Below are 19013 nucleotides of genomic sequence, written 5' to 3' on the forward strand. Positions count from 1 at the left end.
CGCACATGCTTGATTACTGTAATGGATCAAATCTATTATGTCAAATCTATTATTTATTAGTAAGGACTGCATTCTCTTAAAATGACTTCAAATTGCAAAGTTACGCTTTTGCACGCTTATATGAATGGTACAAATTTCATCAAGCTTCTTTATTTTCAATGCCAACCTTCCCTGCAGAATCTGGTGGCGCACAACGCTGCAGCAGAAGTTTGGCCACATCTAGGCTTCCGTATTTTGAGGCAACATGAAGGGGAGTAAATCCTTTCTGCGGAAGATATACCAAAGACCATCAATTAATTACTCATTGAGTGTCCATAATATGCACTAACAAATGTAGTGAATGTACATAAGTGGAGGGCTGTGCATTTGGTACCATTTGGCCTTCAGTGGGGAATTACAGTACCGGTTCACACACATGACAAAAAATATAAATTAAATACAGCATAATAGCCAGAGATGGTTGTCGTTGTATGTGTTTTTTTTTAGTTGAACAGTTTCACTCAGATCAACCAACCAGAGGATGGAAAAATACTGATGTTAATGTGGAAGGTGAATCTGAAATCTGATTGGTTGAACTAAAAAAACAGACCCACTGCTAAGCATCACTGGATTGGCTACCCACCTTTGTAGCCAGCGAGTGCGAAGCCCCCGCCTCCAGCAGAATTGAGGCGGTCTCCACTTGGCCCTCCTTGGCGGCGATGTGAAGGGGAGTGTAACCATTGCCTGTGGCTGCATCAGGGTGGGCCATGTGTTGCAGGAGGAGCTGGACAATCTCGGTTTTCCCCAGCCGAGCGGCAATGTGGAGAGGGGTCTGGTCCTCCTGAACACAAGAAGATTCTCTTTGCAATATTCATTACTGTATTTTCCCAAAACGGTCGAACCGGCACTGCTCTTACCCGAGCCCTGGCGTCAACCATTGCTCCGTTCCTCAGCAGGCACCGAACCACCTCCACCTGACCGGCCCTGGCTGCCATGTGTAACGATGTTTCGCCGCGCTGTACAGCACGATACGTGTCACATCATTGCGTTGGCGTTCATCAAGTCAATGCGATTCGTTTCACTCACAATGTTGCTCCTGTCTGGAGACGCTCCATTTTGCAGCAGCAGCAGGACTATGTTAAGGTGACCCATGAAGGCTGCCACGTGGATTGGCGTCAAACCAGACTTCACACAATTTGGAAAACAACCGTTAAATAATCTTTCATTAAAGACAGTGCACTTGAATAAACATTTCATCGAGTACCTCTGTAACGGCCTGGATTGAGGCTCCATATTTGACCAGCAACTCCATGACTTTCACCCGGTTCTTCTTACAAGCTATGTGTAACGGAGTAAAGCCATTCTGCGGAATGGATGGGAATGTTTTTACTGCCATTATTATCATTTCAAATGAGGAAAAAAAAAAGGGAGAAGTGGCGGTACCAATGCCCGGGCATTAGGGTTGGCCCTCTTGTCCAAAAGAAGCTTGGTAACTCTGTAGTGGCCGCAGTGGGCTGCCACGTGTAAAGCTGTCAGGTAGTCCAAAGTGACGTCACCGATGGGCGCCTTGTGCTGCAAAAGGTGTTTGACGCATTCCACGTGATCGCCTTGGGCAGCCATGTGAAGGGGTGACAGGCCATTCTGGGGAAGAATGAGGAACACCAAAGTTAAATTCCAAACTTTGTTATCGTTACATTACAAATGATGTACAAATGCATCCTGGTGGAACATTTTTCATGTATTACTCTGGTCAGTTAGCTTTGTCAAGTAAGCAAATTGAATCAGAGCCCTTTAAATTCAAAATGAAGGCCTATAATTTATTCATGTTTTGCTATTCACCCTGTTAATTTTTTCGAGATTTGGTGCAAACCCTCTAACCTCCGCACACCCTAAAAGAAAAGACGAACGCTAAAACTTTGTTTTGCCATTTTTGCCAAATTTGAACTCCGACTTTTTATTGTAATGTTAAAAGTTTGCCTTGTGATTACAGTATTACTTACTAGAATTCTGACTTTTACCAATTTTTACTTTGCAAAATTGCAGACCCCTTAAAATATATATATTTTTAACCTTTTTGACTGTCAAGGTGATCCTGTAGTGTTATAAATTGATTTTCATAAAACTATTCAAATCATGTATTTTCTCTGCGTATTGTCCCTCTAAGGACACTACTTTCATAATGAGACTTTGAAACTTTGTTTTCATCAAATAGTCTAAAAAAAACTTCTTCTTTTTTTCCAATTCAATATTTTTCTGCATACTATTCTTACAAAATTCCTTTTTTTTTTTAATTACGACTTAATTATTAATATTTTTTTTTAAATTACGACTTCATTATTGTAATTTTCTAGAAGTTACATCTTTATTTTGGTAAAATTAAAAGATTTCTCATGCAAATACGACTGTTTTAGAACGTTTTACTTCATTTCCCCTAAAATGGTCAACTTCCGACTACAGTTTGACTACACAGCTGCGTGAATGTGAGTGGAAGGGACCGTTTGTGTCCGTTGTACTGCAAAAGTGTCAAAATGATACCTTTGTCCTGGCAAGCAGAGGCGCTCCTCTCTCCAGGAGAAGCTCAACGGCTGTGTCGTGTCCACTCCGGGCTGCGCAGTGGAGCGGGGTAAGGCCATCCTACGGAGAGAGGAGAGTAGATTTAGAGCGGCATTTTCCCATGACCTACTTTCATAGAAGTTGTGGGCAATAAACGACAATAAAGAAAATGTCTTGTTCAAAAATACCCAGTGAAAACTACCGGTACATACAAAAACAAATCTAATAAATCCCTCCCTTGGGAAGGATAGACTCAGCCTGTGAATTGAGTCTGCCTATATAACATAATGAAATACCTTAATGGATAGCTGGCACTGCCATGGAATTTAATGCACTTTCCCCACAACAATAATGAATCATTTGACAATGTATCACAAAAGACAGATGTAGATATTGATTGACGCACTTCCTCAAAGCACTTACTCTTGTTTTCGCATCTATCTGAGAGCCGCGATCCAGTAGCAGGCAAACCATGTTTGTGTTGCCTCGCTTGGATGCGACGTGAAGGGGAGTAATACCGTTCTGCAAAGAAGATCAACGATGCCGTTACAGAAATTCACACTCCAGATGATCTCACAGTGGTTGGGAATGGCTGGTTTGTCGGATCTTACCCTGGCGAGGAAGTCCACAGCTGCCCCTCGGTTCAGTAGGAGTGTGGCCACGTTGACGTTCCCATAGTGGGCAGCGATATGCAGTGGGGTGAATCCACTCTAGAGTGCAGGAATGAGAGAGAAAAGCGTGAAGACTAGAACTTGACTCACACAATGCATGCGTTGGATTTAAATGCCATCAGGTATGCAAAGTAGGAAGTCAAATTACAGGTAAAAAAAAAACAAAACCAAAACAAACAAAAGCAACACACTTCATGCAGGCTGTCACAATCACTTTTAAGTCAGTGATGGGAAACACAATGCAAGGAGAAACAATATGGCAAGCAATCATACAATCGTTACAAAATAGACAGGATCAAATTATATTGAAACAAAACATTGTGATTCTACTCAGAAAATGTATGAATGCTGAGAAAGAGCTTTTTTTTTCAGTTATTCAAGACAAAACAGCAACCAAAGTGACTAATGACTGAATGAATTAACTAAAAAGCTGGTCATCAAAATTTTGCATGCGGTTCTTAAATTCTCACTTTCATCCACATCGTCTCAGCATTTATACAATCAAAGTAGACACAGTGGAACTTTTTTTACATGTACAAATAAAAAATAAATATATTGACTTCATCAAAATATTAGCATTAGTAATGAGAATTACTACATCAGAAATGTTAGATTATACAGCAGGTTTGAGTAGTTGTGAAATGTCTGCCTTACCTTGCCATTCTGTAAGTTTTGGTCCGATTTCATGTGAAAAAGTTGTTTACAAAAGTGCTGAGAATTCAGTGACTAAATGTGATGGTTTCAAAACGTTGCAGTCATCAAACACAGAACGGTGCCAAATTAAGGAAGGGCGTGTACATGCATGTGACATAGCTGATCAGGAACCTGAAGTTTCTAAGGAGGGCTGCCACGAGTAACAAAAAAAAAAAAACGATTTGGAACTGTGACAAATTGTAAGCACACAAGATATGAAAATGGAGGTCAAATGATGCGACTGTTGATTGTGTTTTATAACAGGTGTCAAACCCAAGGCCCCAGACTAGTTTGTTTTTGAAAAACCCATGGAAATGGACAAAATTATACTAAAATGGCTGCTTCAAAACAAACTGGTACATTTCCCGTGTCTTCTAGTGATACTCATGTAGATATACGCAACAAATGTTATTTTGCTAAGTGATGTTTAATTTCGAAATTTTTCAAAATTTCGAGGAGGCCAGTTCTCAATGACCCCAAGAAACGGTAAAAATAAATCAACATGAAATGGCCGCCTCAAAACCAATATGGCAGACTTTCTGTGTCTTTTCAGACAAGGGTTTTTTTGTGGGTCTAGTCATAATAGAGATCTAACTAGCTCAAACAAAAGCAAAATATGTGTTTCCTTAAAGTGGCATTGTGTAGAATTTAGTGTCATCTAGTGGTGAACTAATAGAATGCAATAACCTAAGTTTGAAACGCCTACATTTTGAAACAATCTATGTTGATGAGGTAGAACATATTTTTTGCATATTATTGAAATTATTAGTGTTTTTTTAAAAAAATGAATGAACATTGAAAAATCTAATTGTATTAAGATTTTACCTGGCTCCTTTTCGGAAGCAATCGAACAACATTTCTAGAATTTGGATTCCACTGTAGGTTGGGTTTCAATTCTGGCAACCCTCAATTCCACAGACTACTGATTATATAAAGCATGCAACATACCAATGTTAAGGTTTGTTTCCTCAACAAAAAAAAAAGGCATGTTAATGTTTAGCAAGAGTCACCAATTAGTAGTGTTGAACAGCACAAATTTACAATGCATCTGAAGAAAAAAAAAAAAAGAATAAAAAGAACACAGACAAACAGAGAGGCGTTGCCATGCAATGGAGGCCGAGAATAACGGTGGTGAAACTGAAAACTAAAGTGACGGTTATTTTTTTTTCATACAGCACTGTGAAATGTGGCAGAAAATAAATAGTTATGAGGCCGGTAAAAAAAAAACAACAACACCATATACCTCAGTAGTTCTATTGACCATCATCTGAAGCAGGGGACATGACGGAGGGAAATATCAGTGCTCGTGTGACTTCAGCCCAGTGAGCTTCAAAATGGTGGCGTTTTTGTGAAAGGGGAGAAGTGTGACAGCGACTATCATACAGTGGAAATAAAACCTTATCATCAGTACAATTTTGGATACCGCAACTATAACAGAACACCGCTAAGTCAGCTGTGTTGAATCTAAATGTGAAGAGACTCACCACCCAGGCGCACAAAGAAATCCCGCCTTTGGCAGCAAAGAAGTTAGTAGTTGCTTTAAGGTTTTGTTTATTTGGGATGGTTGAAACCACTTTTTTTTTTTCCAAACCAATACCAGTACTTAACTCTTGAGTCGTCACCGATATCAAGTCTGATTCCACTATTAGTTTTGATATCATAAAACGCCGCACTATAGTATTGCGAGTCCCAATACCCTTATAAGGTCGGGTAATGGCCCAATACCGATACCTGGTATCGGGACTCGCCCATCCCGACTTTTTATACTTGTACGAATTCTAACACTTGAAAGAATGTTAAAAATGAAACACAAAAATGAGTTAACTCTTTGACTGCCAAAAACATTAAATAACGTTTAGTAAAATCCTATGGAGGAGTGCCAAAGACGTTAAAAGACGTTTGTTTCAAAACAGAGGTGAAACTAACCATTTTCTATTGTTGATTACTCAAAAACGGAATAAGGTATAAACAAACTTTTTTTTCTGATGAAAGATGAGAGTCCAATCTTTCATTTGGTAGTATGTGTGTTTCCATAGTCCAAACACAACATTTTCTGTGGACTTTGAAAGATCAGTCAAAATGCTTAAATCGGCTGGCACCCACGGCATCCTTTTTCTGAAAACGTCTGGCAGTCAAAGAGTTAAAAAAATACCCCTAGATGGCATTATTGCCATTGCTTAATGTATGGCGCTCCATTGTTCATTGTACTATATACTAAATTGAGCAAAAAATCGACAAATCCGGCAGTCTGTCTGACATACCTTTGACTGGACATCAGCATTGTGGTCGTTCTGGAGAAGCAGGGCTGCCGATTTGGTATCGTCCTTGCGGGCCGCAATATGCAAGGCAGGCAATCGGACTTTCCCTTTAGTATCATTCTCCAATAAGATTGAAACCACTTGGTTGTGGCCCTGCTGAAGGGCAATCGCAAGAGGGGTGAAGCCATCCTGTCAACCATCAGCGAGAGTAGTGCGCATTAGCAAAAACAAGGAAATGAGGCTCTGTTTTCAGCTTGTATGAGGTTTCTTCTCACTTCCGTGGCAGTGCTCTGATTGCCGCCGTTCTCCAGGAGGTATCGCACCACATCCAGGTGATTCTCCTGGGCAGCCATGTACAGCGGAGTGAATCCATTCTGCACATAAAAGACACAGGGCGAGTTACAGTCAAACCAAAGGCCACATCGAAAAGGACAAACCCGGCCCGGAAGACTCACTTGAGACTGTGTATTGATATCAGCGCCTTGTTTGACCAGAACCTTCACCACTTCAGCCTGACCAGCAAGAGAGGAGATGTGCAGAGCTGTGTTTCCTTTCTAAATTCACAAACGGTAAAGTGCACATTGGTTAGAGGACGATGACCGTCGGTTTGACTTTCCAGACATAACGGGTGGTTTCCCGCACCTTTGTGGCAGAATTCAAGGCAACTCCTCTTTCCAACAGCTCCTCAACAAGCTCTATGTGGCCCTCCTTGGCTGCCAGGTGCAATGCGTTTAGTCCATTCTAAAACAAGCATCGCAGGTTTGTTATTTTTCTTTTCCCAGTGTGCGTTTGCATGGAACCTCAAACATGACAAATGCTAGTACTGTTTGATTAGTGTCGTGGATTAACAAATGGCCCAACAAGCAAGTATTGACACAGTTAGTTTGTGCGTGTCAAGATGATCCTTTACTTAATCTTAACTTTCTGGCACTTTACTCATTTATATGCGCCCCAGTGCGCATACATTTTCCAGATGGTCCACTCCCATTCTTGGATGTGTGAAGACAAGCAAAACAATGAGCAGATATATTTCCCCTAAAAGGAACTCACTGATTGGTACAGTGACACAACAGGTCAGAATGACCTCTAGCTCTACTATGGGGTCACATTAATTGGGTTTATTGATCCCAAACCTATTAAACCCCTTTCCTTGATTTGTTGTATACTTACTTTTTCACCAACGGTATACTAATTTACTAATTTGTGGCTATGAAATAGGTATCAGGTATGCATGAAATACATATTATTCCCATGAACAACTGGGAATGTGGGCAAGAGCCTTTTTTAAAAAATCGAGTCTCCTATCGATTATTCCATCAATTAATCATTTGTTTTTTTTTGTCCACTGAGGTTGAACGTGAGTTGAATTTAGTGGATATAAATACTCATTGTTCCTTACCTTCTGTACACATATGCCACAAACACCAACAAAATTAGCCTATGCTAAACGGTTAGCGATTAGCGTCCAGACTCCTATCGATTAATCATTTGTTTTTTTGTCCACTGAGGTTGAACGTGAGTTGAATTTAGTGGATATAAATACTCATTGTTCCTTACCTTCTGTACACATATGCCACAAACACCAACAAAATTAGCCTATGCTAAACGGTTAGCGATTAGCGTCGAGACTCCTATCGATTAATCATTTGTTTTTTTGTCCACTGAGGTTGAACGTGAGTTGAATTTAGTGGATATAAATACTCATTGTTCCTTACCTTCTGTACACATATGCCACAAACACCAACAAAATTAGCCTATGCTAAACGGTTAGCGATTAGCGTCGAGTTTCCTATCGATTATTCCATCAATTAATCATTAGGGTTTTTTTGTCCACTGAGGTTGAACGTGAGTTGAATTTAGTGGATATAAATACTCATTGTTCCTTACCTTCTGTACACATATGCCACAAACACCAACAAAATTAGCCTATGCTAAACGGTTAGCGATTAGCGTCGAGTTTCCTATCGATTATTCCATCAATTAATCATTAGGTTTTTTTTGTCCACTGAGGTTGAACGTGAGTTGAATTTAGTGGATATAAATACTCATTGTTCCTTACCTTCTGTACACATATGCCACAAACACCAACAAAATTAGCCTATGCTAAACGGTTAGCGATTAGCGTCCAGACTCCTATCGATTAATCATTTGTTTTTTTGTCCACTGAGGTTGAACGTGAGTTGAATTTAGTGGATATAAATACTCATTGTACCTTACCTTCTGTACACCTATGCCACAAACACCAACAAAATTAGCCTATGCTAAACGGTTAGCGATTAGCGTCGAGTCTCCTATCGATTATTCCATCAATTAATCATTTGGTTTTTTTGTCCACTGAGGTTGAACGTGAGTTGAATTTAGTGGATATAAATACTCATTGTACCTTACCTTCTGTACACATATGCCACAAACACAAACAAAATGTGCCTATGCTAAAGGGTTAGCGATTAGCGTCGAGTCTCCTATCGATTATTCCATCGATTAATCATTTGTTTTTTTGTCCACTTAGGCTGAACATGAGTTGAATTTAGTGGATATAAATACTCATTGTCCGTTACCTTCTGTACACATATGCCACAAACACCAACAAAATTAGCCTATGCTAAACGGTTAGCGATTAGCGTCGAGTCTCCTATCGATTGTTAACATTTTACTATTTCATTTTATATTTTACCTGTTTTGAATTTAGTTATAGTTGTGTAGATATAACTATGTTAACTTAATATAGCTTGATGAGTAATGCTTTTGTCCCCTTTGTTATCTGTTCTCTTTTCCCAGAAATGAGAACGTTAATAAGTTTATTTTATTTATCTAAGAAGTCTAGTTTCTGTTCGTTAGAAATCCGTTTTTTGAAAGTTCAAGGACGAGCTAGCATACTGGGAGGGGAGAGGCGGTTTCCTGGGAAACATTGTTTTTTCTAATAAAAGTCCCGTGTCTGAGAGAGAGACGACACACATTTGGACAGAAACATGGCTTGGTGAAATTCCTTTATGTCATCAGAAAGCTTCTGATTAAAAAACCTTGCAAGGACCCTCTTCACGAGATCTCAACTCTGATTTATTTGAACACGCAAAAGATTACAAAAACAGGTAATCTAACACGATTAATCATTTGTTTTTTTGTCCACTGAAGTTGAACATGAGTTGAATTTAGTGGATATAAATACTCATTGTCCCTTACCTTCTGTACACATATGCCACAAACACCAACAAAATTAGCCTCTGCTAAACGGTTAGCGATTAGCATTAGCCCTGAATAAACTCAAATCTCTTACTTATTGTAATTTTCCCGAAAATCACTTCACAGTCCATACTCATCTAAACCTACCTACAAATTTGTGTGTAATTTATACAGTGTAAAATTCTTCCCACTTTGTCATGTCTGTGGCTTCATACATAAGTTTGTTTTTTTACGAGACGACCCCTTTGTGTGTGTTTTTACCTGATTGCTGGTGTTGATGTCCACTCCCCCTTTCAGATATTCCAACACCTTGTCGATGTTCCCCGCTCTGGCCGCGCGCAGGAAGCTGGTGTTGCTGTCAGACTACAACACAAATCGGTAGAATGGAGATTTCCTCAGCCAGCCTGATTTTGATGATGATAATCAAACTTCAGGATAAACAACAGCAAGGTTTGATTTTCAAGCGTGTGCTAATATTAGCTCCTTTTAAAGTGCATCAATCCGAAAATAAACCCCAGTGTTCACGCCAGGTCTCCTTCTCCAGTTTTACTGTCACGATTTCAGACAGAGGGAGTGAAATTAGGTGTGGGAATCGCAGAGTAACTACACAATACAGAGAATGTGCCGTAGTCAATTTAATAGAGGTCGGTGCACGAATATCTAATGGTGAAGCATTTATTTTTTTCTGCCCGTCACTATAAATCACTGTCATAGATGGGTGTAATGACAAAGTGGTTGGGAGTCAATGATCTAGAGAGAGTAAAATCATGCATAAAGAGTCAACTATTTTGTGGTAAGCCACATTTTTCTGTCAAGCCCTCTTCAGTCTGAGGCCCCCTGAACATCTGGAAAGTCTTCTGTAAATCCCTGCGAACCACAGTGAACCACTCCTCGGGCTATCATTTGCAAACAAGCAGCCAAACAAGTCAGAACTCATTAATCACCCCTAAATCTGATGTAAACGCTTTTTCGAGCCTCTTGCAATTGGTTGGTGATCAATGCAGGGTTTAAAGCAACTGGGATTAGGTTGGATATAAAGAATCAGATATTTACATCAAAAAGTCTTTTGAGTACTGATGCTCCCGCCCCCTGTCGTCCCTAAACCCAAAAAGTTTGAGAAACCTTGTCTAGCAGGTCAAATATGGTTCCCCACCCTTGTTCTAATTGGAATAACAACATTAAGTGTGAGCAGGGCGTCGTGCCATTTGCGAAACGTTCCTCCCTTTTTAGTTGTCATAGCAATAGCAGCAGCGGAATCTCTTTTGAGCTGCAGTGTCCTGCAGTGCCACAACAGCCAGATTATAAAAAAACTCTAATCCAGGATTTGGTCAATCCTAGTCCACTACCATAGAGTACTGCATGCGCAGAAGATATAAGTGTGAATTTACAACAGTTAGAGTGAATCTCTGCTTTTACGCTGCAAAAACTGAAAGGTATTTTTGTAGCAACTGAAATGCTCTTACACAAAAACTGCCTGGTAAGAAGAAATATCGTGGCAAAAAAAAATATTCTGCATTGATTTGAGTTAGATTCGATTTTTTGATCTGGATTGTATTTCTTATTCTTTGGGGTGGGAAATAGTGTTGATAGTGTTGCTTGGGGTCTACTAAAAGGCCCTGAGCTGTGAATCAGTGTCTCAACTGATCACGGATCTGTCCAGGGTGTACCCCGACAGCTGGAACCACCAACTGCTACCCTGCACAGCATATAGGAAATTAACGGCTGGCCTCGTACATACAGTAATCTAAATTCAACCCTGTGACACAAAAACATGAGAAAGCTGTTGATTGAATGGAGGTGAAAGGTGGTAGCTGAGATTAATATCGCCAAGAGAAATATTTCCACATAAATTGTATCATCCAAGAGGCCAGCAGCAGGCAGGGATTAGATTGAAAAACAGATAAGAGCGTGGGCTTTGCCAGCAAAACAGCAAAACAGCAAAAATAATGCTGGAGTGGGGGTTGAGGGGAGTGTCGCATGATGCTCGAAAGTGAGTCGCCGATTACTAAAATGGAAGTTTTACACAATTTTGCCTCACTCATCTGCCTTGTAGACAGATTTTCTTTTTTCATGAAATAGTCTCTTTGGAATAAAATAATACAATGTTCAATTTGGGGCGTTAGACTTGCTTGCACTGCTTACTCCTTACTATCGCAAAAAAAAACAACTGGAAAAATAAACAAACTCTGAATATCGACCAATGGTCTAACCTCCTCATAAATCACATTTTAATGGAAAAAATATCTGCCTCAAATAAAAACCAAATATCAACATTTATAGAAACATGGTCTACGTATATAGAATTTTTTAACCTAATTCCGGTCACTTAATTCTGCCTGTTAGCGAGAGCCACCACATCGTGATAACTTACATTGATGTTTCTGCATTTGGCAATTTATTATTATATTATATTATTAGTATGGGATTTTTTTTAATAGGTTTTAGGTGAACTAATGAATACACACACACACTCGCACGCACACACATGCACATACAAAAAAAAAAATTATATAATATATATATATATATAAAAATTTAAAAAAGGAGAGCAATGATGACATGTCAAATCGAATGAACAATATTGAGCTCTCCCAAGAAAAAAAAAAAAAAGACTTTGTTGCACTGCCTTTTTTTGTCCAATCAGAATTTAGCCTCTATTTCTTGCCACGTAAATCTGATCTTTCCAGGGCCTTCAAAATCACTGCCGCTTACTTTCAACCATATTAGCAATAGGACTGTTTCTTTAACGAATCACATTTTCACAATCCACCTCACGATAATTCCTTACTCTAGTCCAGTGGTTCTTAACCTGTGTTCAATCAAATCCCAGGGGTTTGTTGAGTTACTCTCAGGGGTTCGGCGGAGGTCAAGACACGCACCCGACTCAAATGATTCGTGATGATATGCCCCGCTTGGCCATCACTGGCTGCAGGTGATCACGCTACATTGCTTGGCCTATCGATGCTGAAGGGAATTTGTCGTCGAATTGTAACCGTGGTGATGGTACATGGTGTGATTTCTTTATTATTGTAATCTCTTCATATTAACTACGTCAAGCAAAAAAAAAAGAAAGTGATAGTTTCTATCATTAGGCTACGGCATGATAGTGGTGGTATTAAGAGGTACATAAATCAGGCAAGCCACTACTGAAAGCCCGATTTAAAAATATTCACAGCCTTCCACTGCCAATATATGTACAATATATTTTAGTAGATAGCAAATCTGTGTAGGTACAGCAAACACCCACGGATTTATTTTTAGGGTTTTCACTGTGGCAATGAGAGTTAGGCATACCAACAAATGTCAAATTGTGTTATCTGACAGGAAGTGGCGGATTGAAGAATTAGATCAAACCAAGTCACAACAGCCGCAGGGGTAAAGGTGTCACAGATCATCTTATTCACCACCGATACTCAAATTAAGCACAGGTGATATAAATGTCAGGTTGTTGGGTTTTTTTTTTGCCCTTGGCAGTCCACCAGGAAGGGTGAACTGACTAATTTCTGATTGATTTGAATTTGGAAACAACAATTTTTGCATCGAGATACACCCTGCTTAGAATCACAGCTAATGGCTAAAACGAGAAGCTAACTTAGCAGCCTATTTTGCCGATCAGATGTGAGTTGGCTAAAAATAGGTCTAGAGAGTTTTGATTAGCAATCCACTGCCCATTAAAAACACACCTATATTTTCCTGCTTTATCTGTAATAACCTAAGACGGTGTCAAAGTCCAGCTTGATTGGAAAGTAGTAATTGGTGTCAAGGAAGTATGATCAAGAAACACAAACAAGCATTTCGCAGCATATTTATTTGGCGGGGTCAATTGCTCGTAGTTTTTTTTACTATTTGCTGTGTCACCCACGAATGGCAATCAAAATTGTTGTGACGTTGAGCAGCTTTTTCCTGAACATTATGCATGAATCTATTGACAACAAAAATTTGGGGGGGGGGGGGGGGATGCACAATAGTATTAGAGCGATTGGTTGTGTCTTCCTCTTATAAACAACAAAGACGATGTTGATGTTGAGGCGTGGATGACATGACAAGCGATGAGGTAACCACTCCCCAACAAATGGGGGATGAATGACACGGGATGGCTCCCAAGTACCTTGCGCTTTCGTTCCGCCTGCTCGCGGGAGCGCCGCCTTCTCTCCTTAGCTTTCTCCAGAGCCTTCAGGTCCGCAGGTGGATCCATCTCAGACCTGGCCTTCTTAATGTGGGCGGCGGCGTGCGCCATGGCTGCCCGCTAACCGCTTCCGCGCTCAGACAAAAGGGAACGCACCTGACAACTATCGCAAGTCCTCCCGCTCGACTGCGGACGGATGCCACTTCCACTCTATGCGGGTTGGGAAGAGTGATGGAGTGGCAAGGGATAAGGGTGGGGGTAGGGCTCCACCCTATGGGTTCAAAGCGACACGCGCGGCCGCAAAGGCTCTCGGAATCTCTCCCAATTCCATGTGCCAACACTTCTTGTGTCGTGCACGAGAGAGAGGTGGTGGGATTACAGTCGCTCGGCTGGTGGGGGAGGATGCGATGAAAACATGCGAGAGGAGGGAGGGAGAGAGCATCTGCAATGGGTCCACACACGGGAGGTACCATCTTTGCAACGAACAGAGGGGGGGGGGGGAATTGTGAATTGGCAAATATTGATGTAGTATTTCTGTAAAGTAGCAACGGGCCATGTATTTCGTATCTGGACCTTCAGTGGGGACTTGCCTGACTTTAATACCACTACTATCACATCACAATTATAGAAATTATATGTAGTATACAACATAACCGTGCTACGCATCATCTGCAGCTCACAATCAATATGTATCTAATAAAACAAGAAATCTAAATTTAAATGTGTTTTTTCTAGTTGGAACAGTTTTGCTCTGACCAACCAATCAAACAATGGAAAAAAAATGGACACCATTGTATGAAGGGGGGGGGTATACGATGATTGGATTAAAAAAAAATAATAATAATAATAAAAAAAACTGGATCATTGCTACTAATAAAGTTCAATTATGGGCCAGCACTCCTGATTCTCAAGAGCGTAGGCAACCTAAATGGACGTGGCAACAGCGGAGCTGAAATCTTATTGGACAAACAGACATTCACATTCTGTAAGCAGTGTAGCCAAGAGAAACGCCACAAAATGTAGACAATACTATGTGGACAAATATTAGAATTAAGTTTGTAAATATAGATCTGCTCTTCAAATTCGATTTACGCCGGTCCATTACTACTAAAAAAGTAAATGTATGTAAATATATATATATTTTTTTTTTAAAATGACCCAAAATTCAGAAATAGAACGTGACTGCAGCTTTGCAATAAAACAGGTGGTTCTTTTCAATCGCAGCGGTGAATTAACAGCCTATAGGCCATTTTATGCGGCCAGTTCTATTTAAGAATATGAAATCAATTAAGCTTGTTCCTGAAGAAACCATAGAAATGACTAACTCTTTGACTGCCAAAAACGTTAAATAACGCTTAGTAAAATCCTATGGAGGAGTGCCAAAGACGTTAAAAGACGTTTGTTTCAAAACAGAGGTGAAACTAACCATTTTCTATTGTTGATTACTGAAAAACGGAATAAGGTAGAAACAAACTTTTTTTTCTGATGGAAGATGAGAGTCCAATCTTTCATTTGGTAGTATGTGTGTTTCCATAGTCCAAACATATCATTTTCTGTGGACCTTGAAAGATCAGTCAAAATGCTTAAATCGGCTGGCACCCACGGCATCCCTTTTCTGAAAACGTCTGGCAGTCAAAGAGATTTATAATAGCCTTTCAGAGACTATATGTATGCAATTTTGTAAATCCTTCCATCCATTTTCTACATCAATTGTCCTCATTAGGGTTGCAGCTAAGAGTTTTGGCAAGAGAAGCGGGGTACATCTCCTGGACCAAATCTCCTGACTCTGAGGTAGACATGGATGGCGTCTTTATAACCAATGGCACCACCTTGAGTCTGGACTTCGGCATTACATTTGAGAAGACGACGACATGCTATCAAATTTACAAATATATTGGCATACATACTAACCAGGTGGTATTCAGTGTGTGTGTGTGTGTGTGTGTGTGTGTGTGGGGGGGGGGGGGTCCACATTCTCAGTCTAAGAGCTGGATCTGGTCCAGAATTGAGTTTCCACTGGTACCAGGAAACTCAACCATCCAACACTCTACACACTCTACTCTGCTTCCTGCTAGTCAAAGGATAGATTTAAATTCTTACTGATATCAAGTGACGTTTTAGGAAGAGTCTTAAAATACATTAGAACCTTTAGAGGTGAACTTAATTGAACTTTCTCTTAACATTTGAATGTACATTTCACAACTGGTTCAAGTTTAAGTTGCTTTTCTCTGGTTCAGGGATGTCAACTTGTATGCCTTTCTGTGGCTCTTCCAGTCTCTCCGTATCAACGTGCGGATAACATCCTTTGTAATGGTGAGGCAGTGCTGATCAATTGTTGAGAGTTTCATGATGAAGAGAACAGTTTAAATAGCAATTGTAATTCAACCAGGAAAATATACGAGTCCATTCATGGATCAGGGAGCTGTTTGCGAAATTTGCCATTCAGCTTCTTGTTGGAGAACAGCAGGTTAATGTCTACAAAGACTACAGAAATACTGAAAAGTTCAACGTGTGCATTCAGAATTTTACGGCAGTCAAATGACTAAATTCAGGTGAAGGTTCATCCTGAAATTCCTCCCAAAAGAGAGTATATTCAAGAACTTTTAGTTATCCATGAGATTTCCAAACCCTGTATTCTTAAAGGTATTCCCAAAACTATACAATCGAAGAAAAAGTGACGCAGCACTGTTTCTTTGCTCCTAAACTGTGGAACAAACTTTCTGAACACTCGTCGAAATCCTGGCCTGAAAACGTTTCTCATAAATCAAATCTAAAATTCCTTGCTTTCACCATCTTGCTTTGATTTCATGATTTTAACTTGATAACCTATGTGTTTATCTTTTCATTAAATCTCATTTTTAATCATTTATTTTTCCTCTGTAAAGTACTAATGGTGCTATACAAATAAACTTGCCATTTCTTACCTGGCCCGATTCCCCAACCACCATGTCAGTGATCACAGGTGCTCCCGGTGGGGATGGAGTATTAAAAAAAAACAAACAACAACAACAACAACAGCAGCAACAATAATAATAATCAAACGTGGGTTTGTTCTGGGAATATCCAAGCCAAGACGGAAGAATTGTGTGTCATTTGAGCGTGTGTAAGATGTGAAAAAGGGAGAAGAAGCTTAAGTGTAGGACAGTCCTGCTGACTGCGTGGATTAGAGGTATTAACACCGTAGGGCTAACTTGCACACAAACACACATATGGACGTGAACAAACGAAGGGTTGTGTGTATTCTTAGAGAAGATTAGGCGGCCAAAGGCATTTTCGACTGACCTAGAAACAGGTTGATGCAATAAGGAGATAAAGGTGAAATATCTATGATACATTGTTTTATAGTGTTTTTTTTTTTTTTTTTTTTTTAATTAGCTTAGCTATGTCAACAACAAAGCTTGGTTGGTGCTGCATAATGGAACGCGAGATCATTTAAATGAGTCAAACTTTATAAAAACTGCAATAAAAATGTTACAGCTATTTTTGCTTATTTTATTAGTTAGAAATTTGTGATAAAGAGAGACCATATTTTGCCTGTTGAGTTAACACAGATGCGCAAGCAAATAACCTACGATTAGTGCCAATTGTGAGTCAGTCGATAAAATATGAAGAAAATTCATCTCTGACAGAGTTCCACCTTAAAAAAAAAAAAACTCAGTTCTCCAAATACCACTGGTACGTCATTAACTAACATTGAAATATAGTAGCAGAATATTTATTGTAAGCCACTGGAACATAAATATAGGAACATTAAAAAAAAAAAAAAAATTCAATTCACATGTATTTCACATAAAAGATAGATAAAATATATACCTAAAAAATACAGCATATGTAAACAAACAGCTATAAAGGATTAAATGCATGCATTAATGTTAAAAGTTAAATACAATGAATTAAAACACTTTACATGTTGCTCTTTTGGTTAGCGACAGCAAGAATAACAACTGACATTACGTCACAGGAAACAGGATCTTGATGATGTCACAAGTACAGTAAATAGTATGAAAAAAAAGAGGACGATATCTCTTCAATTAGACGACAGAACCCAACTCGAACCAACTTGATCATAATGTCCCTAACCTTAGAACCTAACCACATGAGCCTAAACCTCATAACCATAATTAAAGCCTGCGTAACACAAACACTAAACAACATATTCATAACTGTTTATACCGGTAACCCTTGCTCTTATAATAATCGTGTATATTTATCTAACCCCAACAATAAAACCCCAAAACTACTATCCGTAAACTAACCTACGGCCCCATCAAAGACCATCATTCAATCAGGCCCATCCTGCATTTCTAAAACCAAAGCAAACCAGAGGAACTGTTAAATAATTCACACCTCTTAAACCCTAATTACATCATAACTAGTTTGATACGGCCCTGGATTCAAATCAACAATATAAGATTTTAGAATTCCAAAATGCATGTAGTTGTTTTTTTTTTTCCCCACCCCAAAAGCATCCCTTGTGTGTGATACAGTTGAAATCTGGAAGCAGGCAACACAAAGAGGTAGTCGGGACCCACCCTGTCATGTGAGAACCGCCTCTTACTACTACTGGCCAAGGCGCCGAAGAGGTGCGCACAACAATGAAAAGCGCACCCGTCAGATCTCCCCAAAATTACCATTTGAGGTGCATTCGTTTACCTTCTTGGGTCTCTTCCTCCTCTGTCCCAAACCATTAAGGCGATCACTGGGGTCCAGTCTGTAGTGGTAGTCCTCACTCATTTCTGAGCCCCTCTACCAAAAAGAAAGAAAAAAAAAAAACACACTGCTTTTTTTGTGTGTGCGTGTTGTTATATCCACACCAAGCCGCACCCCCCTACCCATTCAACGGAACATACCCATCTAATGTCAAAGTCCTTTTAGTCTGCGAAGACGGCGTGGACAAAGCGCACAAGCAGAAGGTGGAGTAGGGGGGGTGTATGAACGCGGAGGGAGGTGGCCGAGGGGGGAGGTTTGGAGGAGGGAACACAATGGTGTTGCCATGGCAGCAGATGTCACCAGTGTTTATCTAGAAACCTCGCCCCAGTAGCAAAACAGGCCATGCTAATGCACGGTGGTGATATATATATATATATATATATATATATATATATATATATATATATATATATATATATATATATATATATATATATATATATATATATGATTTGGTCAATGTGATTTAATACAAGTCTACATTATTCACAAGTGTATACAAGTACTGTATAAAATGGAAAATCCTTGATCATTAGAAGTTACAAAATGACATCAACCACTAAAAACAATTATAGTCGCAAAGGCAAAAATATACAGTAAAATGTATAAACACACACATGCATTGGCACACACACAATTTTTTAATTAAACAATTTTAATCCAAAGAGAATTCATTAAAAAAAGAAGCTATTTTAAAAATGTTTTTTATGTAAAATGAACATAATGAATACAATGTAATAAAATAAATAAAAGTAAAATTTAAGTTAAAATATGAAACTATTTTTAGCCCAAAACACCTGACAATGTTTTATATTCTAAAATTAATGTACTTCTTTTTTTTTA

General features: G+C 39.3%; 1 protein-coding gene across 21 annotated transcripts in view; it reads right to left on the reverse strand.

Annotated features, from left to right (window-relative positions):
* LOC144035454 (ankyrin-2-like) overlaps positions 1 to 18336 on the reverse strand; it is a 37071-nt gene extending 18735 nt beyond the window's left edge. For 13 of the 21 annotated variants that reach the window (XM_077545149.1, XM_077545165.1, XM_077545164.1 and 10 more), the window contains exons 1-14: positions 13443 to 13846; positions 9596 to 9697; positions 6797 to 6895; positions 6430 to 6708; positions 6158 to 6343; positions 3144 to 3242; positions 2956 to 3054; positions 2515 to 2613; positions 1423 to 1620; positions 1244 to 1342; positions 1066 to 1164; positions 897 to 995; positions 623 to 820; positions 167 to 265 (exon numbers count right to left, since the gene is read on the reverse strand). In XM_077545149.1, coding sequence (XP_077401275.1) covers positions 167 to 265; positions 623 to 820; positions 897 to 995; positions 1066 to 1164; positions 1244 to 1342; positions 1423 to 1620; positions 2515 to 2613; positions 2956 to 3054; positions 3144 to 3242; positions 6158 to 6343; positions 6430 to 6708; positions 6797 to 6895; positions 9596 to 9697; positions 13443 to 13571 — 1884 coding nt within the window. In that variant the 5' untranslated portion in view covers positions 13572 to 13846. The other 8 variants (XM_077545166.1, XM_077545155.1, XM_077545167.1 and 5 more) reach the window with 5 other exon arrangements.
* Positions 18337 to 19013: the final 677 nt, after the last annotated feature.

This window comes from Vanacampus margaritifer, chromosome 15 (assembly GCF_051991255.1).
Source record: "Vanacampus margaritifer isolate UIUO_Vmar chromosome 15, RoL_Vmar_1.0, whole genome shotgun sequence".
Lineage (NCBI taxonomy): Eukaryota > Metazoa > Chordata > Actinopteri > Syngnathiformes > Syngnathidae > Vanacampus > Vanacampus margaritifer.